This window comes from Neomonachus schauinslandi, chromosome 6 (assembly GCF_002201575.2).
Source record: "Neomonachus schauinslandi chromosome 6, ASM220157v2, whole genome shotgun sequence".
In the NCBI taxonomy this organism is placed as follows: domain Eukaryota; kingdom Metazoa; phylum Chordata; class Mammalia; order Carnivora; family Phocidae; genus Neomonachus; species Neomonachus schauinslandi.
In genome coordinates, this window is record NC_058408.1 from 122,283,236 (window position 1) to 122,308,563 (window position 25,328).

At 46.4% G+C, this 25,328-nt stretch overlaps 1 protein-coding gene across 1 annotated transcript in view; it reads right to left on the bottom strand.

Moving 5' to 3' along the window:
* SORBS1 (sorbin and SH3 domain containing 1) overlaps window positions 1-25,328 on the bottom strand; it is a 163,011-nt gene that overhangs the window by 32,989 nt on the left and 104,694 nt on the right. The window contains exons 14-20 of the mRNA XM_044916110.1: window positions 22,496-22,579; window positions 19,365-19,430; window positions 18,691-18,792; window positions 14,574-14,623; window positions 5,539-5,711; window positions 3,538-5,013; window positions 2,800-2,885 (exon numbers count right to left, since the gene is read on the bottom strand). Coding sequence (XP_044772045.1) covers window positions 2,800-2,885; window positions 3,538-5,013; window positions 5,539-5,711; window positions 14,574-14,623; window positions 18,691-18,792; window positions 19,365-19,430; window positions 22,496-22,579 — 2,037 coding nt within the window. The remainder of the gene's footprint in view (window positions 1-2,799; window positions 2,886-3,537; window positions 5,014-5,538; window positions 5,712-14,573; window positions 14,624-18,690; window positions 18,793-19,364; window positions 19,431-22,495; window positions 22,580-25,328) is intronic.

Genomic DNA, 25,328 nt, shown 5'->3' on the forward strand with positions numbered 1-25,328 from the left:
GGGGTGTCATAGTTTCTAAGATGGGGATAGAGTATCTGGAGCATCCACAAGCATGCTGGGCTGGAGGTGGGGGTCTGGGGGTGCTGCCCTCACCTCATTTAGGCAGTGATGAGTTCCCAGTGTCTTCCCACGGTGGGGCCAGGGCTGGCTGATTCCTCCTACCCGAATCTGGGCTCTTACTATGCAGGATCTATGGCAACTAGATCATTTTTGTGCTTCCTAGGTCTGTTATTCTAATATGCTCCAGAGTAGAGATGCCCATTTCAGAAACTATGACACCCCTTCTCCTAGGCTGGCCAACCCCTCCCCTGAGCACAATGTCTAGGAGGCCTTAGCACACTCACCAAAAGCTATTTTTGTGACTGACAGACAACTTCAATTACTTTCTTACTGTACTTTTTACATAACTATTTCTTCATTAGGTGAAATGAGGCTGAGTTTAAAGGAGTGATGTAGAATATAAATATAAAGGATGAACTTGGAATAAAAACACCTCAGTTTAGAAGAATTATGCTCTCCTAAATTAAGGAAACAGTCATCTACTTCTATTTTTAAAGGTTTCTTCTTTTCTTCCTCTGTTTTTAAAGGCTTTTCAAATAAGTAAACAATGTTGCCTTTTACCAAATGTCCTCATGTCCTATTGAAGTGATGCTATGGAATAGAATTTTAATGTGTTTTCTTATTCCATACTGGTCGTACATTCCTGGGATTACCATCCCTTGTAGAAAAGCATTGCGGAGGACTGGTAATTCTTAGCATTTTCAGTAAGGCATTAGTCTTCTTCCAGCAGGCAGTTAAATGCCTCACGTGACACCCAGCCCCAAAGGATGGTGGAACTGATTTTCCCATTTGTCGCCAGGAACTACAAATAATCAAGAAACGAATTCTCAAATGGCTGTGGGATGCCCAGTGCTCAGGTAAGTTGTCGGAAAGATTACATGAGAAAAGACATGAGACAGTGCTTTGCAAAGCCCAGAGCCACTGAAAGGGCACTGGCCCAGGAACGTGGAGCCCTGGTTTCTAGCTGTTTCTCTGGTGTCAGTTAACTTGCTGTGTGACCTCGGGCAAGTCACTATCCCCCTGGAGTCCCGTCCTGGCTAACACAAGGGGGCTTGGCTAGAGGCCTACTAACGTCCCTTCCAGGACTGACATGTTCTCATTTTCTGCAATGCCACGATCATCAATGTTCGTAATAAAGCATTTGCAAAGAAAGTTGTCAGGACTGACACTCCATTAGCTGGTAGTGTGAGTTGTTTCTGTAGCAGTGGGGAGGGACCGCTGTTGGAGGCTCCCGTGACCCCCGGTGCTCAGGCCATGGTCACATATGATCAGTGGAAGTGGGCAGCGAAGGGAGCAAAGCTCCCAGCCCAGTGCTTGGATCGGACCTCAGCAAATCCATCGTCCCCACAGTTTAACCAGAGAAGCCAAACACCATGAATGAAGACACAACTGTGAGCCAGTGTCATTCAGGGAACAAGATACTCCCCTTCTGAACGCACCCTGTAATACAGCAATGGCTAAACCAACTAAGTAAAATATGCCTCCCATGTAACGGGCATGATCCTATCACAAAGCCTTCCACGTTGGACACTAGTATTTATATTAATAAAATGGAATGTCATCTTCTTCCTTGTATCTCAGGGACAGCTACTAGAGGTGAAACGGTCTGTGGCCTGATGGACCCTCACTGTGAGTTTTTCATCTGTTTTTACAAGTAAGCCTGCAGGTCACATGCTTCCTTCTTTATTTCCCCGGACAGATACCGTCTTAATGAATACTGTCCGTATTATGCCTGCAGGCGGGGAGAGCTACGGTCTTTTTTGTCTCAGCAGCAATGACTATTATCATCCAGCCCCCCAAGGTCAGCTTTATCCTAAATCCTGAAGGAAAATCCACCTCAACTCTGAAACCACTCAACGAAAAGGAACGTAGGAAAGGGGCTTCGGACTTTACAGGGAAAGGGACAGAGCTGTGTACACACGGGCACTCTCTCCTCCTGGCACCAGGCTCAAAGCAATTCTTCCACCTCCTAACTTGACACGGGAAAATGGTCCCTGGAGCTGGTTTCATCTATTGGACCCTTCCTGCTGGGAATGCAAAGTCCAGAAAGCATGCCTTGAAACATGACTTTATCACAACACACTCTTGTGATTTTGCCCCTTTAGCTGATACGTAGAACTGCCTCTTCCGAAATCCCAAAAGAACACGCTCCTTCCCCAGTCATTCCACTGCCGTGTAGACATTTCAGCTGCTGCTAGAAGAGGTGCGTGCCCGGAAGTTCTTGGTGGGGGTTTCCCGGCATCTATGGGGGTAGCTCTTCTTCTGAGTTAAAGGCGACTTCTTCAAATTATTTTATAAAATGTATCATGGTGGTCATTATTTATTACTTTTCAGTCTCCTTTTTCCTGCTGCACCCTCCCCAACAGGAACTGTGCTTTGTGCCAACAGAGGGGTGGGCAAGACTGGGGATACATGTAGAGAATAATAAGGCAGGGACTGGGGAGGGGGTGAGTGAATGGAGCCAATTGCGGGTCCCCTCACATGGCGCTGAATGCAGGGCGAACCTCCCCTGCAGGGACGCTAGTGGGACTTGGCATTTAGAACCTAGTGCCTGTGGGGATATCAGTCCTACTTTTTGAAGAAGTGGAACAATTGAGCTTATGCCACATAAAAAGCCATTTGTGAAGATGCCAATCTTTGCTTCCCATTCCTAGGTCATGTCACCTGACAGATGTCTAGAATGTTCGCTTCCTTCATATTTTTATCTAAGAGCTAAGAGGTTTTCAAGATGGCATTTACCTCTTTATCATCATGACGCCTCCGAATAAATTCTTCCGTGGATTCCAAATAATCAGCAGGTATAAAATGTCTTGGTGATTCTGAATCTTCAAAACAACAAAGTAGAATTAAAACACGCAAAGATTTAGTGGGAAACCAGACTGGGATAAGATTTCACCCTTCAGCCATTATCAATATCAAGTTTTTACTGTCATGGATTATTGACCAATACTCAAATTCTGAAGAGGAACCAAATCCGCCCCCCCCCACCTTTGGATGTACTTGTAAAAGCCAGTTTAATACAAAGCAAACTCATCAGAAGGCAAAACGTGAGCGGAGAGAGGACCTTCTCTGAAAAGTGTCCCTCCTAAGAGGCGTGCAGGATCTTACAGGGACACACCATACACTCACACACACACAGGGCCACTGGGAGAGGCTGCCTCTCAAAAAACCGCGGGGTGACGGTGGATTGGCGTGAACTCCAAGGGGTTCAAGAGTTCAAATGGACGAATTTCTCAGCTGAGCTAAACGGCCAATTTTTCTTTCGAAACAGAGTTTGGTGGTTAGTCTAAATGACATGGGGGGCTTTGTTTTTAAAGAAGTGCAGCCACTACGAGCCATGATTAATTGCCAAGCAAAACAAACAGAAAACAAAAGACAGACCAGAAAATGAGCACCAAGGGCACACGGGAAAAGGGGACAGAGCAAGCAAGGTGGAGAGACGGGTGAGGTGAGACTGGGCAAATACACAAATGCCACCTCCGAGGGATGTTCCCAGTTCACTGTGTGGGTTGTTGTTCCTGTCCAGGCCAGGGTCTGAGTACGGCATGGAGTTGCCATTATGAAAGGCCCTCAGGCAGTCCTCTGGGACTGCGGGTCTCCCCTGAGGGGGCTCCGAGATCCGGCTCAGCCTCGCCATGGTGTGTCGGGAAGACAGGCGTCTGGGAACCGAGGGCTTCCCCTCAGAGGGGGTCTCGTCCTGATGGGGCTGGCTGGGCAGGTCTGGTTTCTGGCCGGCCAGGGGGGCTGAGAAGTCACCAGGGGGAGGCTGCCTGGGGTGGTACTGGAGGGGCTTTTTCAACCGGAAAGGGAGGGGGCTCATTAGGTAGATGTTCCTGAGGAGAGTGCTCCTGTCCCCCCTGAGATCTGGGCGCCAGTCGGGCTGCCTGGACGTCTGCCGCTGCTCGTGCTTCCGGATGGTGGTGAAGCGGGTGTACGAGGCCGGGCAGGTGCCCTTGCACTTGGGGAGGCGGTGCTTGGGAAAGTCTCCGTGGACACTGCTGCTGCTGCCCTCCCTGCTGTCGCTGGAGATGTTTGAACAGTGGTCCAGCTCGTCAGAGCAGGCAGAGAGGGGCTCAGAAGGCACAAGGCCCCTGAAGCCCAAGGTGGGTTCGGCCATGTTGCTACACGTCGGGGCGGCGTAGAGCCCCCCCGGGTTCATCCCGTCCATCTCCCGGGGCCGCAGCTTGGTTGACTCCAGGAGGGACTCAGCCGAGCGGGCTGAGGTCAGGCCACACCGGGACAGCACAGGCATGGGGGACTTGCTCAGCCTCCCGGACAGGTCCAGGGACGGCATGGACCGGGACCGCTGAATCAGCTGCTCAAACGCTGTGATGCGGGAGGAGACGGTGTGCTTGGGGATGTGCTCCGAGCCCTCCTGGCTGGGGCCCAGCTCGCCCCTGGCCAATGCCAGGCTGCTCCTTTCGAAGTGGGAGGCAAGATCTCGCACACTCGAGGAGGAGAGGGAGCCCAGGAAGAGGCCAGCTCGGTTGATCTGGTGCATGTCCCGGTAGAACATGGTGAACTGCATCCCGGCCTTTCTGGAGAGAGGGCAGGGCCTCCTGGCACTGGTGCCGCACTCCTGGAGGCTCACAGTGCTGCTCGACTTGCTGTCCCACTCCCGCCGGGAGCGCGTGAGCAGGTTCTCGATGCTTCCCCCCACTCGGAGGGGGAGACCTCTTTTGGAATCATTCAAAGACAATGAAACACAAAGGTTCTCACAGCTCTGAGCCTTTTCTGCCGGCAATAAGACACTCTTCTGTTCCTGCAAAAGAGCGCTGGGAGCAGAGAGCCTGGGTTTGAATTTGGAGGGAAGGATTTCCGAAATGCAGGCTTTTGCAGCGGACAGGGGTTTCTTGTGCTTACACACGGGGCCTAATGCATTGCTAGTGCTAACCGTTCGGCTAGGAACTGAAGATGAAGAAATCATGTGAGCATTCCCACCTTTACGATCCACTGGAAAGCATGCAGAATAAAATAAACAGACCCATTAGGTTAAAGCTGAAAGCTGCTTAAAAAGAAAATAAAAGGAGAGGTCACATGCTCATTTGTCATAAGGGTTTTTTTTTTTTTTTTTTTTTAATTTCCAGTCGATGTCCGGAAGCAAAATAATCTGTGCTGCAAAGCAGGAGCAAAGATGCAACAAAAAATGGCCACCCTGCTACAGTTACGAAGGGTTAAGGCTCAGCTATGTCCTAAGAAAAGGGAATCAGAACAAAAAAGAGAGAGATGCTTTAGGGAGAGCAACGTTGGGGTTCAAAGGAAGGGAAAGTAATACCAGAAAGAAAAATGGCCGGTGAAAAACTGGGAGAGGGGGCTCAGAGGGCTCAAAGGCCTGGAAATGGACCTGCACCAGGCAAAGGATATTCCAGTAGCTGGAAGTCACCCGCTGCCGACACCCCGACACTGAGCCTGCACGGGCGAGAGGCATGTGGAAAACTGTGTGGCTGGGCCGGAGCCCTGCAGGCTTCACCCAGTTACCTTTAGTGGAGGCTGAGCTGGAGGGTCGCTTGAGCCCACTCAGGCCCTGGAGAGGGATGTCTCCACCTTCCAAGACGCTTTTGTAAATCTGCCTCTCGTTCTCCAAACTAGCGAGATCCCCGGGAGCCCCGTCTGATTCCCTCTTCACTGCGTGGAAGTTGGAAGAATAGATACTAAAGACAATGTAATTTTAAGAGAGAGAAAAAGAACGGGACTTAGAATGTTTGACATTTTTCTCAAAAGCACATTACCACCTGAGGACAAGAGGCACACTTTTTGGCATCCTAATCAAGCACTGAACTTTCTAAAGGGTATTCTTATTTAGTTAGAGTTCTTCGGACAAGACAAGCCCAAGGGGGGGGGGGGGGGCCCAAAGCCCCGGGAGCAGGACCAAAAAGCAAAAGTGCGGAGATGACGGCATTTGTGCTTTAAAAGAGTAACTGAGAAACTCGGCCTGGGGGGGGCGGGCTGGGAGGGGGTGGGGAGGGGTGGGTGGCTGCTGAGGGCCCAGCAGCTTCACACAAGATGACATAGCTGAGGACGTGAGTGGAGCCTCTGACAGGTCGCCTGCCGGAGTTGGTGACTTCAAGTTCACCACTTGGATTATTTTTCTGGGTTATTCTTCACAAGCGCTTTGGTTGACGGAGCATTGAAGTCAACCATTCTCCCAGGTCTCCAGGAAAATCAGCCACCAAGTGAAAGTGGAACCTGGGATTCTATATGCTGTTATCATCCCAGCCACATGTTACACCAGCTTCTTTCAAAATTCATAGTCAGAATCTCATGACATGTAATAGGAGTATAAACATGGCTCGTTTACATCTTTCATTTATTTTTATCTTGTTGATATTCTAGGTATTTTTGCAAGTTACCACAAATCCTTTTAGGAATGAGGTGGGGCGCAGAAAAAATTAAGAGCACTTACTCACTGAGCCCCTCCCTTCCCCTAATCCCAGTTTTCTACGCCCTCACCCCTAATGACACATGGAGACACACAGACACACACTCAGATAAGGGAACGACCCCCTTCCCACTGAAGTCCTCAGGCCTCTGCTTGGCTGCTTTTCGGTCTTACTGAATTCGGTTTACTGGTATCAATATGGATTTTTTTTTTTTTTTTTTAGCTCTGGAGATGTAAACAGCTTGATAGAATTTCTCTATCCCAATATTTTATGATGAATAGTATCAAGTGTATAGAAAAACTTAAGTAATTATAATAGTGAACCCCCACATATTCTGGGCCCCCAGATTGGACACAGAACTCTGGACTTCCTTTGCTGTATCACACATCTTCCGATCTCTTTCCCTCTCCCCATCCCTCCACGATGGGATTATTCCTACATCTCACACAGCCTCTCGGTCGCCATGGTCACAGATAATGGCAGCAGCAACTCTACTAAACGTGCTGAGATGTCCTATGTGGGAGGCTTGACGATCCTTCTCTCTTTAATCCTCACAAACAATCCTACTTTCCCCATTTTTGGACGAGGGAAGGAGGCACCAAGAGATCTGGGCACTGACTGGGGAACGGCAGAGCCAGAACTTGAGCTGCGTCGTTGGGCACCACCCAGCACCCCCAGCCGAGCATTTCCCCACGAATGAGGAGGCAGTGAGAGCCCAGGCGTGCACACCACGGGAGGCCCAGGGATGCTCGAGCCCTGCCGTGAACGTACCCCGGGGCACAAGAGGCCCCAGAGCCCAGGAGTCAGAAATGGAAAGGAGGAGGAGCCTCTGGTACAACGGGCAATGTGTCTACCCCCAAGGAGGGAAGTTCCCTGAGCAGCAGCACCACTTCCAGCCCTCGGCAGCCAGCACTTCCTAGCCCCTTCCCATGTGCCCAGCCTGCCTTTCAGGGCTTTGATTCCTCTACTTCAGGGGACTGCCTAGGAGGTTGGGGTCCCCCCCCACCCCGTCCCTTCTCCTCATTCTCTCCGGCCTACGTCAGGGGATCAAATGCTTTTCCCCTCTTCTCAGCCTAGATAGAAGAACATTACTGAAAATTTAAGGGGAAAGAAAACCAACTCATAAAGCTGAGACCATAAAAGCATGTAAGTGAACGCAGTCTGCACAGTAGCCTCCAGCGTGTCTCAGAGAGGAGAAACCTCCGGAAGGGGCATGATGGGGCAAGTCTCTTCCCCCCAGGCCGTGCCCTTATCTGCAGGGGCCCACGAGAGGGTCCATGAGTATACCCAATAAATATTTGTTGAATGAATACGAGGTCACACTTTCTGAAAGTAAAATTGGCACACATGATCTGATTAAGGAAATGCTTTGATTCATGAAGTGTGTTTAGAATTCTTCCGTAAGTATAAGAATTTCATCACATTCACTTAGGCTCCTGATGTCAGTGACTACGGAGCCCTCAGAACGGTGGAAACAGAGAGACTACAGGGAATTAGCATGGCCCAGGCCTAGGCTGGCTGGCCTTGCTGGTACCCTGGCCCCTGACTGGGGGTGTCCACTCCCACCCTGGAGACAGAGGCCTCGGAACAAGGGCTGCCACCCACACAGCTTTTGCTCTACCTGTAGGGGGGCTTGAAGATATCCCCCCCCCAACCTTCTGACTAATAAAAGCATCAACTCCAGCCAGAGGGCAGGAGGACCCTGAAAGGTGACTTGCAAGGTTGTGGCACTCTATATGCCAAGTTCAGTCAATGTAAGCTCATCTAAATGGACTTTAACTTTGAATTTCATAATTAAAAATAAATCTGTCCCTCTTCTCAGTTTCCCTTTCAGAGGCTGCCTTCACTTTGGTTGCATTTTCTGGTTCTGTCCTTCAGTTTAACCCCACGGTGCTCCTTTTTATACAATCTCAATTCTAAAAGGTCCACGTACAGGTGTCCTTTAGCCTTGCCAACCAACTGCAGTGGTGAGCGGACAGTCTCTTAGGCCCTGCTTACCCTGGTTTTGGGTCACCAGACTGCCCTCAGCACTGGGGAGGGACTGCCAGAGGCTTCTATCCTGCTGTCCTTTGAACTGCCTCAGCCTCGGTCATAAACTCCAAGCCGGTCTTTTCTGGTTCCACCTAACGTCATTTGGTCATGACTCTTGCCGCACCCAGCTGCCTGATTTCACACCTCCCCTACCTCACGACCTGTCAGAAATCCCCTCCTGCCCTCAGCCACTCCACTTTCTGGCTTTATTCCATCCATTATCACCATTTCGTCCTGCTTCCCCACCAGAATGACAAATCAGCACTCAGGAAATCTCTCAGAAGGGATTTGCTATAGCTAATTGTTTTCTTTCTGATACTGAAGCCAACGTGCTTTTTCCAGATGGGCAACACTTCCCAACTGAGGCCCTCCTTGGTTAAAAACACACCTACAAGCTCTGGAACAATGTTTTCAAATGTATCCTCACCATCACATCTCCTAATGTTGGAAAGACAGATACCATTTGTCCAATTGTACCAAAGGGAAACTGAGGACCAGAGGCTGAAGGCAACTGTTGAAGGTCACAGAGTTGCTGGGTCTCTGCCATGTTCAAAGAGATCAGACGGGATGAGAAAAGCAGCGGGGCTGATGAGCAAAGCCCAATCAGCATTGGCAGCTATGACCCCGTTAACAGAACAAGCCTAGTTTAGCACCAGAGCCCAGCTCTTAGCAGCCTGGGCTGAGCCAGTTTCCAGGTCAAAGACAGCAGGCTGGAGGACACAGCGCGCAGACAACTCGCCCTCTGGCTAAGATGCAAAGGGCGCTGAGTTTCAAGGGGATTCAACAAAAACACACTCACTGGAAGAAGAAAGTGAGAGAATGGAGTGATCCTCTTAGGGTCAACAGTTTGCAACCCTGTAACCAGATGGGCTCCGGAGGACTCCAGCCTGACTCCAACGAGCAATGCGCATCAGCTAAGGATAACCTACTGTTTGAAAAACTTGGAAACAATCTGTTGCCCAAGTTCTTTCATCTGTAAAACCAATAGGTATGATAAGACTGTCCAAGAAATCCACCTTCAAATCTGTTATTATATAGACCTTCCTTTTGAGCTCCAGATGCATACATTCAACTGCCTTCTAGACACCTCCACCTGGGTATTCCTCAGGCATCTTAAACTCCACATGCCCCAAATCAAACCCAGCTCTGTTCCTGTCTCCCATGGCCCAAGCCAGTAAGCCCAGGGAATCAACCCCTTTCTCCCTCTCCTTGCTCCCCAAGCCTAACCAGTCACCAAGTACTGCTTACTCCCTGTCCTGACACAGCGTGCACCAGTCCCTTCCCTCGATCTCCCCGGCTACCACCTCACCATTGCTCACCTCTGCAGTAGGCACACCCTCACTACTGCCTCTTCAGCCCTGACTCGCTCTGGTCATCTCTGCAAATCACTGCCAATGGTATTTCTAGAAAAGATCTCACGAGGTCATTCCACTGCTCATTTTATTCACTCAAATATTTACTGAGCACCTATTAAGTGTGAATCACTCTCCTAGGTGGAGCTTCAACAGGGAAAACAATAGACAAAAAATTCCAGCCTCATGGAATTCACTGTCCAAAACCATTTGTTGTTTTCAGCAAGGAAAAAAAAAAAGTAACTGCTTTAAACCATGGCTTTGGGGAAAGAAGTCTAGGAAATCTGGGGAGGGCAGTTTCATCTTTAGCCTCTGTACTGCAGGAAGAAAATGATCTTTTAGATTTATAATATGTGATTGTCATTCCTTCTCTCCTGGGTCCTGTCACTGCGTTTACCATACTGGATTCTAACTGTGATTTACAAGTCTGTGTCCCCATTACACTCTGAGCCCCTTGAGGGCAGGCGGTTTATCTTATTAATCTTTGCATGCCTAGCGCCTAGCACTGCTTTTCAATAAATATTAGTAGAATAAATGATTCTATAAAATTAAATGCTCGCATGCAGATTTCTGAGAAATGAAAATTACATTTTCAAGGTCCAGTGGAGTCTCTAGCGTTTCATTTAGTTCTTCAGGTAATGATTTGTGTTTTGATCCTAGGTTAAGAGAAAGAAGGGGCGCCTGGGTGGCTCAGTTGGTTAAGCGACTGCCTTCGGCTCAGGTCACGATCCTGGAGTCCCGGGATCGAGTCCCGCATCGGGCTCCCTGCTCAGCGGGGAGTCTGCTTCTCCCTCTGACCCTCCTCCCTCTCATGCTCTCTGTCTCTCATTCTCGCTCTCAAATAAATAAATAAAATCTTTAAAAAAAAAAAAAAAAGAGAAAGAAGGGTTTTTTGAGGAAAAATCAGCTTGTTCTTGAGCGCCACTTGCTGGCCAAATAGAGGAAAGCTCTTTGGTTAGGCAATAAAATGTATGATTGCTAATCTAAGCTGAAATGCCAATGAAGAAAATGAGCAGTCTTCAGGGCTGATTTAAGATCTGATAACTCTAGGAAAATAAAATACAAAACTGGACACTGTGACTGCAAGCAAAAAAGTATTTTTTGACAGTAAGGACTGGCAGTTCTACTGGGATATTGGGACTACGGGTAAATTTCTTTCTCTCTACACCCACATTCTTTTAACATTGTGATATGTAATCATGGTAATGAATAAAATTCTAAAACTGCAAGTCTGTCCAAGATATGAAAATGGATTTAACACAACTTCTCCAGTGACTTTTTTTTTTTTTTTTAATTACGATGTTTTTGAACCTGAGCCATTCCTGCGTCTTCTCCTTCAATCCCTGGGGTTAAGTCCAGTCTTGCCAACGTTTTTTTTTTTTTTTTTCCTCCAATCCATCCTTCCCAACCATCCAGTGAGAGGAGCCAGATTCAGTCTGCAAGTTGCCGACCTCAGTGCTGAGCGCGCTGGATGCTGGTTAATTAAGACTCACAAGCTCATTCATTTATTCCGCAAACATCTGCTGTGCACTTCCCTGGGTGTCAGGCTCCCCACCAATTCCAAATATGGAAAAACCTTACTTCCTCGTTTGAACAAACTGAAAGAAAACCCCGCCTGCCTTACTGAAAAATCCCCAACTGGAAGAATAGCAGGAGGATAAAACTTATCTATTCCTCCCAAGTAGTTCATGAGAGCCAGGCTACGGCTGAAACACAGAGGTCTTTGGAGACCTATTTCAATGACATAAATAAGAGCACTTGATAAATTAACCCAGCAAATATCTTTAGGTCCACAAATACTCAGAATGTCTGAAGGCAATTTGCTCTTTTAAGCAGTTGCGTTCGGCCCCTTCGATCCTGCTAACGGTATTATACATAGTTACTTACACTGTTTTTTTAAATCACTCAAAACCAGTAAACTGTAGCATGCTTTCTGTGAATTTCCTGCCCCATTCTGAATCAGGACGGTGCAGACGAGGCCTTATCGCTAACACCATCCCCTGGCCTAGAACTTCAATGTCTCTCCTCCAGCTACAGCTCTGCCAGGTGCCAACTGTGGAATCATGGGCATCACGCTGCCTTTACGGACCTGTTTACTCACCTATAAAATGGGGATCGCTCCTGGAATGGTGAAAGGACTCAATGAGGGAATGAATGTACGATGCTAACTGCAGGGCCTGGCACGTAGTAAACGTCCAGCAAGTCACTGGGATTATTTCATTCAAGACCTGCATTCCTAACTTTGACAGCCCGTGGGTACTGCTTTCTCTTCTGAATACATTTATGATTTATTTTCATTCTTATTTATTATATTTATTAACTTATTATACTGACTGATTATACCCCTGGGGGCCCAAACCTGAATACTTTTAATCCTTGGTCTCCTTCCTTCATTTGCCACTTTGCCTTCTCATTTACCAACATTTTTTTGGGGGGGTTGTTTTTGCTGCCAAAACTACTAAGGTACTGTATCTTATGCTATGATAATACAGAGCATGGTGCCCTAGATCCAGCAAGAACTCACCAAGTGAACTAAGGAATTCACTCGGCCAGCCACCAGAAGCAGCCTTTCCTGTCCCACGCACTCTGGGGAGATGGGAAAAGGAAAGGGGGTTGAGGGGGGAGACCAGGCAGAAGGGTTAACACTGAGCCATCCTGAAAACAGGATTATAGGGGCAGGGAGAGATCTGGAGCAATCAGTGGGCAGTCAGGACTGTCCAAGTGACAAATAGGTGGCCTCAGCGACGAAGGAGAGTTTGCAGGGAACTGTGGCCTTATTTACTTATTTATTTATTTGTCAGAGAGAGAGAGAGAGCGAGCGAGCGCACACAAACAGGGGGAGGAACAGGCTCTCCGCGGAGCAGGGAGCCCGATGCGGGGCTCGATCCCAGGACCCTGAGATCATGACCTGAGCCGAAGGCAGACGCTTAACCACCTGAGCCACCCTGTCACCCTGGAGCTGTGGCCTTTATCTGCAGGTAGCCTAAGGTCATCTGGTGTACTTCATCTCTGAAAGCACATCTCTGGGGACCTAGAGGACCTGTGACTTGTCATCCTTGCAGCTGAAGGCACAGTTCAACTAGCTCTTTAAAGAGAATGAGCCTCAGAGCCCAGAGTGGAGGGAGATCGGGAAGATGCTAGATCTGAGCTTTGATGTCTGTCACACTGCTGGCCTGATGACCGACCCCACAGTAGGCGAAGACTTAATGCCTGGACTTTTCCCAAGGCGGACTGTCTCCTAAGGCAGGTAACTTCCCTTCTAGCTGCTGTTCTAATATATCTTCTCAATTTCTTCTTGCGCTGGGGTACATTAATCATAATCATTAACACACATATTTATAGAAAAAAAATGAACAGAATGGATCTAGTGAGAGATTTGGTCACTAAAAGAATTAAGACTTTTCCAATTTGGGGGCGCCTGGGTGGCTCAATCAGTTAAGCATCTGCCTTCAGCTCACGTCATGATCCCAGAGTCCTGGGATCAAGTCCCACATCAGGCTCCTTGCTCAGCAGGCAGCCTCCTTCTCTCTCTGCTTCTGTCTGTCACTCCCCTTACTTGTGCTCTCTATCAGTCAAATAAATAAATAACATCTTTAAAAAAAAAAAAAAGATTTTTCTAATTTTCCACTGAAATACCCTAATCCCAGCTGACTGACTTTCAAATGAAACTACTCTTGTTGAATTCATTCTTCGGCAAGGTAGGTAGGACATTCCCAAGTGACCACAACATTTGCCAAAAATTCCATAAACTCAGCATTCCGATCAAGCCAGGCTTCTACTTGAAGAGGTGGATTTTGCTCATTGTGGGTTTACCCAACCCCAAAGGAACAGGCAACAGTTGTGCCTTTGGCCCTCATCATACTTCCAAGACTGAGATACAGATACGATGGTGACGAGAAGCTGTTTCCACCAGAACAAGCACCCAATTCCACTGGGTGCACCGGGTACCCCAGAGAGGCAGCCCTTGCCTTCAGGGAGTTTCTAATTTATCAGCAGTTATAAAAATACATGAGTACGATTCAGGTACCCAGCCACAGAAGTGCCATAAGAGGCCTTAACATTAAATTGGGTACAAGGAGGCTCAGGGCCTATTTATACGTGCTCAGAGCTCGCCATGTACTGTGTAAGAAAGGGGTAGGGGACAGGACTGAGACATTTCAGCTGGCATAATGGCCGCATGGCAAAGTGCTGAGAAAAGTAATCCGTACAGGGCTCAGGATGGTCTGGAGAGAGGGAAAGAGGCTGGTGGTGACTCCACGAAGTGAGCGGAGTGTGCACTTATCACCCAGGCAGAATCCTGACTGGTATAAGGAAATAAATCCACATTTCTCAGCATCAGTCAAGTCCACCCCCTCTTGGCCCCATCCTTCCCTGTGACAGGTGCCACCCCAGGACCCAACCCCACCATCCCCCGACCTTTATGCCCAGCACAGCCTGTCTCAGTCACACATCGCCTCCGAGAACCAGCAAATGAGGTGAGCTTGGATTCTAAACTCAGACAAACTCACATTCTAAAGGTAAAGATGCCAACACAGGAAAAAGCTTCTAAAAGGTAATAGGAATCATCGCAAAATTAATTTGGAGAAGGAGGAGAAAACAGAAGAAACATAATTTGAGGACAATGATTAAATGGCTACTTATCACTAAAGCCACGAGACTGATACAAATGAAACATACTCGGATCCAAAACACAAGCCTCTTCCCATCTCTGACATTAATACATGAAGCCATGTACGTGGTGGCAACTTACTATCCAGGAAGCTCTGAAGAAATTTCCGGGCTGGGGCTGACTGCTGAGCTCTGTAAATGTCAAAAAAAGAAAGAAAAGAAAAGAATGTAGATCACTGATTTTGCATCAGATGTTCCAAGTCAAGGGGGAAAGAGAGCAGCCCCTTTCCTTTCCTGATGTAGCCAAGGACCTTTGGGAGATGGGGCCCTTGGCCGGAAAGGTCTCAGTGCTGGACGCTTTCTGGGCCAGTGGGTGCTCTCGCTCTCTGGGTGAGGTGGAAAATGACCCCTTAGCTTAGACTTAGCTTTCATATAAAGATAGATCCACGAGGTGGATAGCCCACCATCTGGCCAACATGCATTAGTGACATGGACAAGACAACACCGCCGTCATCAGCTTATCCCCAGTCCTCAGAGCCCCTGGCCAAGCCCACCAGAGACTCCTTCATGCACCCCAGATGCCACCTCCAGAGAGAGGGTCACCCAACACCTTAGGTACAGAAAATACAAAAAATGCATTTGAAAAGACCACACTGTATTTAGATCATTTGTTCACCCTGCAGATTTAGAATGTGGAAATGGGGAGAAATGCAGTTTCACAAAACCTAGGAGTGGGGGAGCATTTTATAAAATGACAGGCCACTATGCAAAAGAAAGAAAACAACCAAAAGCTACATGCAGAGAAAAGGCAATATAATTAAGTAGTTTAAGGTTTCTGTTGTTGTCTTGGAGAAAAAAAAGGCAGAGGGCTCAATATCTTTTTAAAAAAATAATGTGGTAGTTGAATAAATCGATGAAAAGGTTAACTTTTAAAAGATACTTCTATCTCTAAATAATAATCATTTCAAGGAAAAGATGCTATCTGGAAAAGAGATACTGGGGGAAAGGAGAGAAACAGCAGGAGACAGAAAAGGAAGATTGTCCAAGAAGGACGCGAGGACGGGAGGGGAAGCAACCGTTATCGGGGCTCACCCCCCTGGTCCTCTACCTGCTGAACACCCACCCTCAACCTGCTGGGTCCTCTCACTTTGGAGGGCGCCTCTGCCCCAGCGTGAGGACTCTACCCTCCCCTACTCCCAGTTGCCCACCATTATTCCTCAGAGAAGGCAGCCCTCTTGCCTGTTGTCTCCTGCCCATCTCTCACCTCGGCACCTGTCCTATTCTGGGTCTTCATCCACTTTGAAGATGATGCCCTGGTCTCCATCTTGGAAAACTTTTGTGTGACCCTGCAGAGTCCTCTGGGAACAGCTCGCGCCCCTTCCTTCCACATTCACATGTTTTCAACAGTGTTGTACCCCTGGGGGATCCCCAGATGCTTCCCTACTCTCTAGCTCCCAGCAACCTCTAAGGTGTTTAGAAACCTCCGGGTTATCAAATCCACTGACCTTTCCTCAGAGTCTATTTTTGGGGACCTCTCTGGAGCACCAGGTAGTTGTCATACTTTCTCTTCTTGTTCTACTACTTTTCCTCCTTCTTCTCTGTTCACCCTCTGATCCTTCCCTTCTTCTCCTGCTCCCTGTCATCCAACATCCCAGTGGGTAGTTACTGCTCTCGTCCTTCCTGTCCTTCAATCTGCCATCTGCTCCTAGGACTTCAGCCTTCATTTCTCTTCAGGTGACTCCAACTGACTATGTAGGCCCCTTCCTCTCTTAGGAGACATAGTCTTCTATTTCCAGCTGCCTACTGGATATGCCCTAGGTGATATCCAGCCAACACTTCACGAATGAATCACCTAAAACTAGCTCCATCTTACCTCTCCACGGATTTTCTCCCCATCTTTCTTATGTGACATACTGATGTCCTCATCCTTCCAGCTTCCTGGCCAAAACCCTGGGAATCTCTGAGGAATAATGGTGGGCAAAGGGGAGTGGGGGAGGGTAGAGTCCTAGAGTTGTTTCTGTCCCTATTCCATCCCCCAATTCTTTGTTCTTCACACCAATTAGTTAAAATGTCCCATTGCAATTTCCTCTGTGAGCACTCTCACACCACCCCTCCCCCCTTCATGCTAATGCCACTGGAGCGTGGGCTCTCATCACTCCATGCCTGGACCACCACAGTAGCCTCCTTGCCCTCTGCACATCCAACTGGAGGTTCTCCTTTCAACCCAGCCTCTCTAGAGGATGCCGACCTTCCTAAAACAACTCCTGAACCACATCATTGGGCTGTGCACAAAATCATCTCCTAACTGTATTTCTGAGCCTCTACAATCCAGGGTCAACCCTCTTTCCTACACCTACCCATCACTACCACCACCTCCAATTTTCTATTATAGCTGAATCTTCTACTTTATTCCTTGAATACATGCTAAACACGATCACTTCTGTGCTCTTTTTGTGCTTCACATGGATGCCCCCTATTTCTACCACGTACCTACACTGCACCCATCCTTTAAGGTCCCGGCTAACTCCCCTGGGAAGTCTTCCCTACTCTTCCACAAGATCACTCTTCCTCCTGGCACTTAGAGCCCATACTATTCTTTTAGCTCTTCACAGGCACTGCTGTGTACTGTTGGAGATCTTTTATTTAGGAGTGTGCCTAAACGGTCATGTTCCTAAAGGCAAATTTCATTGTTTTTGCTGGATTTACAGCCTCTCTCAGCATGTCCCATACCTATTAGGGACTCAGGGGGAACATGTAACTGAACCAATGTGAAGATGACTCATTCATGCATCAGACCCTTCTTGGTGCCCCACCTTGGCCTGGGCAGGAGTCCAGGTACTGGAAGCTGTCTCTGACCTCAGGGAGGCCTCAGTGAGTTTAGTAATTCTCCAGCTGCCCCTCCATCCTTGCATATGTTATAGGGCTGCTCCTATTAGACTACTTTAAAAGGGGACCCCTGACTCATTTTATGACCTGTAATCTTAGCACTCCGGTCCTACCCCGGAGCACTTGAGGACTTACCTGCCGTTAGTTCTCACTCTTGAACTAGCTCAGACCTTCCATCCCACAGTGGCTACAGCTGGTTCCAGTCTCTGCCCTGGTTGAAACTGAGCATCCCCTTTCCCTGCTCCACGACCTATCTGCTTTGACTGTGCGCACCGTGGCTCAACTTCGTGCCTCCCCAAAGTTCTGAAGAGGGGCTGGAAACACAACTTCCTTGGTTGGCCTGCAGTTCCTCAGCGTGTGACCTTATCTCAGCCCACCTTGGCTGCTGCCGTAACCCCCTGGTTCTTCACTCCTTCCCTGGCTTAAGGGTCTGGCACTCAAGACTTTTCATAACCCGAGTCACTCATGCTGGAGGTCTGACCCTCCTTGTCTTAGTTCTGCTTAAATAGAACAAGATCCATAGTATTTTCCACTTTTCCTGCAACAGTCTGTGGACCTTCCTAGCCTCTTCAGCAATGTCTGCCTGCCTTTTTTATTTTCTGTAAAGAAACCCTTTCCTTGTAAGAGTCCTTTTTGTTTTGTCAGGGAGCCCTGGGGGCGGTTCTCCAAATACTTGGTATTTTTCTTCCCCTTGGGAACCTGTTTACCTTGGACTCTCTCTCTGACATAGCCTTCAATAAGCCACATTTTGACATAGCCCCCTCTAGAAATGTCAATACAGGTTGAGTTTCAAATGCTTGTTTGTGGCCAGGCTGTCTGGTCTCTGGAGTGCATTTTTTCATTGAGAACTTTCTGACCCTTTAAATGACAAATACAACTACTCTGCCAGTACATGCCATGCATGTAAGAGGCACTCAAATCACCGCCACCGTATTTCTGAAAGTGATCTCTGAGGTTGGTATCTCCCAGGGCTGCAAAAAAAAAAAAAAAAAAAGACAAGGGAATTGCCCCCAAAAGTGGCTCCTGGAAAATTTGGAGCAGGTATACGGAGGCAAAGGACAGGAAGTTATAAGGGTCCCCTCCCGAGAGCAGAGAAAGAGAATGACAAGGGGGTGGCATCGTTTAAATCACCAGCCACCCTGCATATTTGAAAAACTCCCTTTAAGGAAGATGCCAAGCTCAAAAGAAATCCAAGCAAAAATTAGCTTGGGGGGCGGGGAGAGGAATCGAAAATAGGAGTCAGAAAGCCATGCAGCTTATAAAGACCCAGCATAACCATTCATTGCCTCAACTACATCGAAACCCGAGAGCAGAGAAGAAAACAAAACCAAGCTGGAAGAGAAACCAACAGCATGAGAAAAACTAGGAAATACCTGGGACGGGTGTGCACTGGGTGCTTTATTAAGCGTCTCCGTGTTTCCTAAGCGTGCCTCTAACTCTGCTGAGCAGAGGCTGAGATCTTTTTCTAGATTAGTCTGGTTCAAGAAAGAGAAGATGGGAAAGAATGTTTTAGTTTAGAGGACAGGCAGAAAGAATGAAAGGTTAAGTTTGAAAAATGAATTTGTTTAGTGCTAGGGCTTTAATAAGGCAAAGATGGCATGACCGAACACAAGAGCTCACTAGAAATCAGGTGAAGACGTGAAAACAGAGAATGCAACATTAGGCAGAGAAAATATAAATCCTGAAGTCTTCAGAGCTTCAAAAGGCTATTCTACTTGCTAGAAAGAACTACAAATACCACGGAAACCTACCTTTCGCGAGAGACCTATTTTTTTCTCTTTTCAGAGTATAGTGACTGTGACAAATAGGATATGTCGGGAGAATAAGGCATTGCTTTAAAAACCTCTCAACATTAGCAGAAGTCGTAGAGACTTTGTTAAATAGTTTTATCACCAAGCCAAAAGAAAAAAAACAAGTTATCAAGTTAAAAAAAAAAAAAAGTGATTTAAGAAAATAAAAGAAAAAAAGAAAAAAACCCACAACACACTCACACTAACCAGGCTAGAGAACACACACACAGCCCACGGAGGAGGCACAGCAGAATTACCTTTCTATCCTCTCTAGGAAGGATAGAGCAGTCTCCAGGAGTATAATCCCATATCTTTTTGGGAGGCTGACGGGAAGCAGAGGAGGAAATGAAGAAATGAGCATAAAGACATAAAGACAAACATGGAGACTGGCTCAAACAAAGAGGGGCACGCTAGGAGAACTGTATCAACACAGAAAAGTGAACTCAAAGCACAGGGAGTGGGCACTCGGCCTCCTGAGGAGGCTGCCCAGGGAGGGATTCTGCAGAATTTAGGAGCTGGAAACGTTAACTGGGAAGTTTCTATGTCTACATCTCAAGAGTATGTCATTGTTGGATTCTAAACACTGAAAACGTAAAAAAAGAAAACAGAAGGGAAAAAAAAAGCATTAACACCAATTTGAACAAAAATCAAAACTTTAAAATTCCTCATTGTTTTTTTTTTTAATTGAAGTATAGTTGACATACATCCTCACTGTTGTTTTCAAACTAAGATTGACACCAAGATTCTACATTTTTGAAGCAGTCTACTCCAAGGCAAAATTCATCATGTTTAATAAACGTGTGACTTTGGAGATTTGGCCAGGGGAGGGTAAATTTAACCAAAATGTGCTTTCTGTGGTTTGTGGCAATGAAATCCAGGCACAAAATGGGTGTTCAACAAATGCACTGTGTAACTAGATAATTCCACTAGACAACACTTAAATCTCCATTTACAGCTTAACCAGACTTTGATAATTCTGCTGGTAGTACAGCCATCCCTTCCGTCTGCCTTAGAGAACAGTTTACAATTTGAATTTGAACAGCGGGACCGTAGCATTATGTTTTTCTCCTTTAACTCTAAGTTAGGATGAGAGCTGCATTCCTAAAACTGCCAGGAGAACTGTGAATTTAATGAGCGAAGGGTTCGGAGGGTAGGACATCTGGAAGTTACAAGCCTCCTGTAATTCTTGAACCTCTCCCCCACCAACTAAACCTTCTTGTTCTGCCTATTTAGACCTGAAATGTCTTATACGATGACCCCTGAAAAAGATGAGATCATTAGTAGCTCCTGGAATTTTGTGCAAATATCATTGTAACTCTATGCAAGGAACATCATGGCTCAGAGGAAATGGCATTTTGGAAAAGCACCGTTAAGTCTTTAAATAATTAAGAGACAGTTAGAACAACAGAGTAGGGACACCAATTCTAGGAAGGTCCCACTACACAAATGGACTGTGTTCTCAACATTTGTTTGCATTGGTTGTGCGGTGCTCAGACCATGGTTTCCAGCAGAAACAGTGTTTAATCTACCAGGCTGTTCACAGAGCCGATTTAATGTACGCTGGGGCTGAAATACTGTCCTTTGCTAACAAATATGGAATTATTTGCAATGACAGATTCAGTAAAATAAACGAATCACATTATAAAGATTGTTTCATATCTTTCCCTAAAAGTTAATATTTCAGATGAAACTAAATTAGTTATTTCGCAAAGGAGAAATGGCTAGAAATGTGTGGATTCTGAGAAGGCTTTGCAAAATCAATGGCACGGACTCTTTATTGCACATAATTTAAAGCTGGCAGCTTTTTGCTTTCCTTGATGAAAGGATAGCATTATTATTATATATACCAGTCATGGTCTTTTTTTGTTTGTTTGGCAGAGGGGGGAGGGGAGCACACAATTCAAAAGTAGCTTTTGGTGTGAGATAATTGAGCAAGTTTTAAGAAAAAGAAAAGGGTTAAGATACTGTTCAGTATTTGAGTGTGGAGAAGGTTGCCTGAGGTAGACTTCTTTGAAGTCTGAATGGTAAATAAGAAAAAGGGAGAGAACAGAGAAATGAGGTATGCACCACAGCTCTGGGGAGAGAAGGTGGTGCAGACTTCAGGTTAGACACGTCCCTCGGCACTGGCCACTAGGTGGCGCTGTTCATTCAGGACAGCTCAGGGGCTATGAGCCGCCCGTGTCTAGCAGAGGACAAGGCAGGAGGAAAACGTTCCTACCAGCGGGAAGTTTGCAAGTCAGGTGCTCCTAACTCGGAAGATGCCTCAACTTTCTAACAAAGCTCGGCCTCACTGAATCAAACTAGAAATTCCACAGCACCCGCTTCATTTCTCTTTGTCTTCATCTTAATGAAAAAGTTTCACATGAACATCTAACAAAAAAGACGTCTCATCTTTATACACTTAACTTGCTCCACCTGTAAATTCTTTTTTGCAGCTGTAGTAAGACTTCAAAATCCACACATTTCTAGCCATTTCTTCTTTGCCAAATAACGAAATTAGTTTCATCTGAGATATTAACTTTTAGGGACAGGTATGAAACAATCTATGGTGTGATTTGTTTGTTTTACTGAATCGGTCATTGCAAATAATTCCATATTTGTTAGCAAAGGACAGTATTTCAGTCCCAGCGTACATTAAATCGGCTCTGTGATCAGCCTGGTAGGTTGAAAGTCAGTTTCTAGTCCTCTCCAGTGGAAAAATGAACTCAACTCTCCCCTCTGGGTGATACACCTTTGGGTGAAGGGCTAAGAAAATCCTCCTTATGTATGTGCCAAAAATCAGTTTGTGCCAAGGCAACTCAGTGACATCACAGGGAAATTCTAGCAAATATAGCATTCAGCCTAATCCCATTTTAAGTTTTGGGAAATATTACACTAACTCCTAGAAATCATTCTCCAAAGCCACCTATAATGGGGATGCATTCGTGGATGACATCTACATACAGAGGCTGTTTGGGGCACTTCCTTTGCATATGTACTTAAATCTTTTTAAAGCAGTAACAATGCTGTTCCTCTCAGCGTGTAATGCATTTTCCTGCTTTATCTTCAGTTTGCCATAAAGACTCTAGTTAAGTAATTGAACCAATGGACAAAACAATGCCAGCTATAAGGTATGTGATATTTGTTTCTAGTGCAATGATTTAGTCTTGTTTCTCTGTGATTTTCTCGCAAGAAATAATTCCAGGGCTCACTGTCCTTTCTTGGTGAAGTAAAGTGCGGGAAAGCTTACAGGTTGTAGTGAGAAGAGGCAATCCCACGATTGCCCACTGAAATGGCTGCCCCCCACTTCCTGCATTCCTTACAAACAGATCTGATTCTTTAGCAGCAACAATGCATCAACAGCATTATTTAAAAAGGTGTCTATAACCACTGAAGCTATTAAACTTACCGGTTTCCCAAACTCCAATTCCGAAAAGAATTTATACCAAGGTTCATTCTTTAAATCTATCTCTTCTGGGCTTATATCCCGACTCTATAGGGGTTGGTGACAGGGAAATGGAAGAGAGAGAAGGATAACATTATGCAGAGATTACATAGGAACAGGCCAGTAGAGATGCAGTGGTTTCCAGGGATAAACAGCAACTGTATCCAATAGCAGCAATCATCCATTTTATGGACATCAGCAAAAACAAGAAGCTGCAACAGGTGGGAGAGGATGGGTTTAAAAAAGCAGAGAAACGGAGGTAGGGGCAGGGAGTGAATCATTCTCAGCCCTGAGGCAGAAGGCACACGGGCCACGGATGGAGAATTCTGCACCGCACTGCTGCCCTCCACGACAGGTCGGAACATGGGCATATTCCTCAATAACCGTATCGTGGGAGAAGAGAAAGCCTGTATTTCCTCTTTAGGAAGAACTGTTAGTGAGGAGCAAATAACCTGGTGAGCACACCAAACATTTAGCCATCTACGCCAGATGAGTAGAGCAAATAATTTTTATGGGCTAGTATAGTTTTAGTACTTATTTGCAAAGCTGCCTTGAGGGTTTTCCAAATAAATGCAGATACCAACACTTTGTAAAAGCCAATTTGTTAATACTGCATCTTTAATGGCACATGAGTAGGTGAGAAATCATGTGCTATACACAGTACAGTGAAAGATGGTGTAAGTAAAGAACAGAGGACACAAGTGCAAAAACATTTTAAACGAGCATCCGTGGGGGAGGAATACAGACAGAATATACTTTGTGCTTTCACAAATAAATGTTAAAGAACTGGGAAAAATAAAGTGAGGGAAAAGCTGAACAAGACAGATGACAGAACAGGGGGGAGAAAACTTCTGGGTTACGTTGCAAAAATTAAGTCAGATATCTCAACTTCATGCAACTCTAAGAGGCAGTTCACACAGACTGATCATTTGATTCCACGGGGTTTCATATCGAGTCGGATCTTTATAAAGTCTTAACATCTCGCTCTGTGGAATCACATGTGTTTCTGGAAATAATTAGTTGGAAAACGAATGCCTGGAAAGCAAATCAGGTTTTCCCTTCAGACACTGGAGATACAAGTTCACAGCAGACAAAAGCATGAGGGGCTCATGGCGTCATGAATTTCATCTATGTAGATACATTTCAAAATACCTTGGCAGTCACTACCTGAGAGATATGGTGATCTTTCCGACAACAATATGAAATAGAAAAGGTATATTTTGCACCGAGATTGAAAACAATATCTAAGAAACGTCACTCCCTCAGGGCAATGACACATGGCAGGTCCTGTGGCCACGTTTTCCAAGCCACTGCTTCACGGAGCAGCTCCTTGGGGGCCCGTTTCTCTTCACATTCTGTTCACAGGCCTTTGGCAGTTTGGAGAAACGGCGGTCAACTTTCTTTGCGACCCTGACCAATCCCTTCTTCTAAAATCCTTCGAAGGGTCTTCACCGTTATTCCTACTTTTGTTTTAAAAGGAGGAAGACGTGGCAGAGAACTTTTCTTTACGTGACATGCATTGAATATAAGTTAGCTGGACTCAGAGGGAAATGTCTCCTGAAACGGAGTCTGCCCCCTTGCATCTAGATTAAAATCTCCTCCAGCTGTCTTCAGGGACTTAGGGGCCTGAATCTCAAAGGAGAAGGTGTGCTCCTCCTCACCGGATTCTGAAATGATGTAAAATAATGGATTCCAAAAGGATTCTTAATTTATTCAGTGAAATGAGGCACAACAGCAAGAAGGACACAACTCTTCCGGAGGGACAGTCCAGGCTCTGGGACATGCTAGATCCTCACATGGTGGGAGTTTCATGAAACCTATTTCATGTTTATTATCTTTGAACGCTATTCATTAACACTCCCTGGGAATCGGTTAGGTTTTTGTTGTTGTTGTTTTAAATAAAATGTACCAACTCTTTCAGGAAATGGCCTGAATGTCTTGGTACTCGGTCCTGAAAGAATTAGCCCATTTTATTGCCCAAGGTTGCTTGCAGATTGTTCTTACTGCGAAGGCTAACGCTGTGCTGAGAACTGAATCAGGAGGCATGTCAACTGCTTGGGCCCAGAGCAGCTGCCTGGGGAGAAAGTGAAAGAGGTACCACCATGCAGCACTAACATCTGCATTTGGTTTTGTCATTTACGACTCGGCTGCAGATCCCATTATGGAATGGACAAATAGGAAACGTCCTTCTAGACGCAGAGCAGGATCTCCGTCCTGGCAGGCAGGGTGGATTCCACAAGGCCAGGCTGAGTTCTCTGCTACTGTGGGCTACTTTCCCCAGCTCGGCCAAATCCTTGGAAAAGGCAGATGACCTGCCAGAAAAATGCCTGATTCTCCTTGAGGATGGTTTTGCTTCTTGGATGGGAGCAGAGACTAGCTTCAATTTTTAATTAAACAATCTGAATGTGGTACGTTCATGTGCACAGCACTTGATAATGTTCATATAATTCTCTTATACATTTTACAGCACGTGGTTCTCTCATTCGATACTTCGGTGAGTATGCAATCCTACTCAGTACTCACTTCAATACTCACTACTTCAGTAATATTGGCAGGCCAAGCAATACTTCTATTTTATAGATGAGAACACTGAGGCTCTGAAAAGTTAAAGGACTTGCCCCAAGATAGCTGAAGGCAGAGTCAGTATTTGAACTCAGATCTTCCAATTCCGAGTCCAGTGCTCTGTCCAGTATGTAACATCCCCTTCTCATGATCCTGAGAAGGAGGCAGACCCTCTGCGTTGGCAGAGGACCCGGAGCTAAAATAGGGGTAAGTGACAAACTTGAAAAGCCAGGAA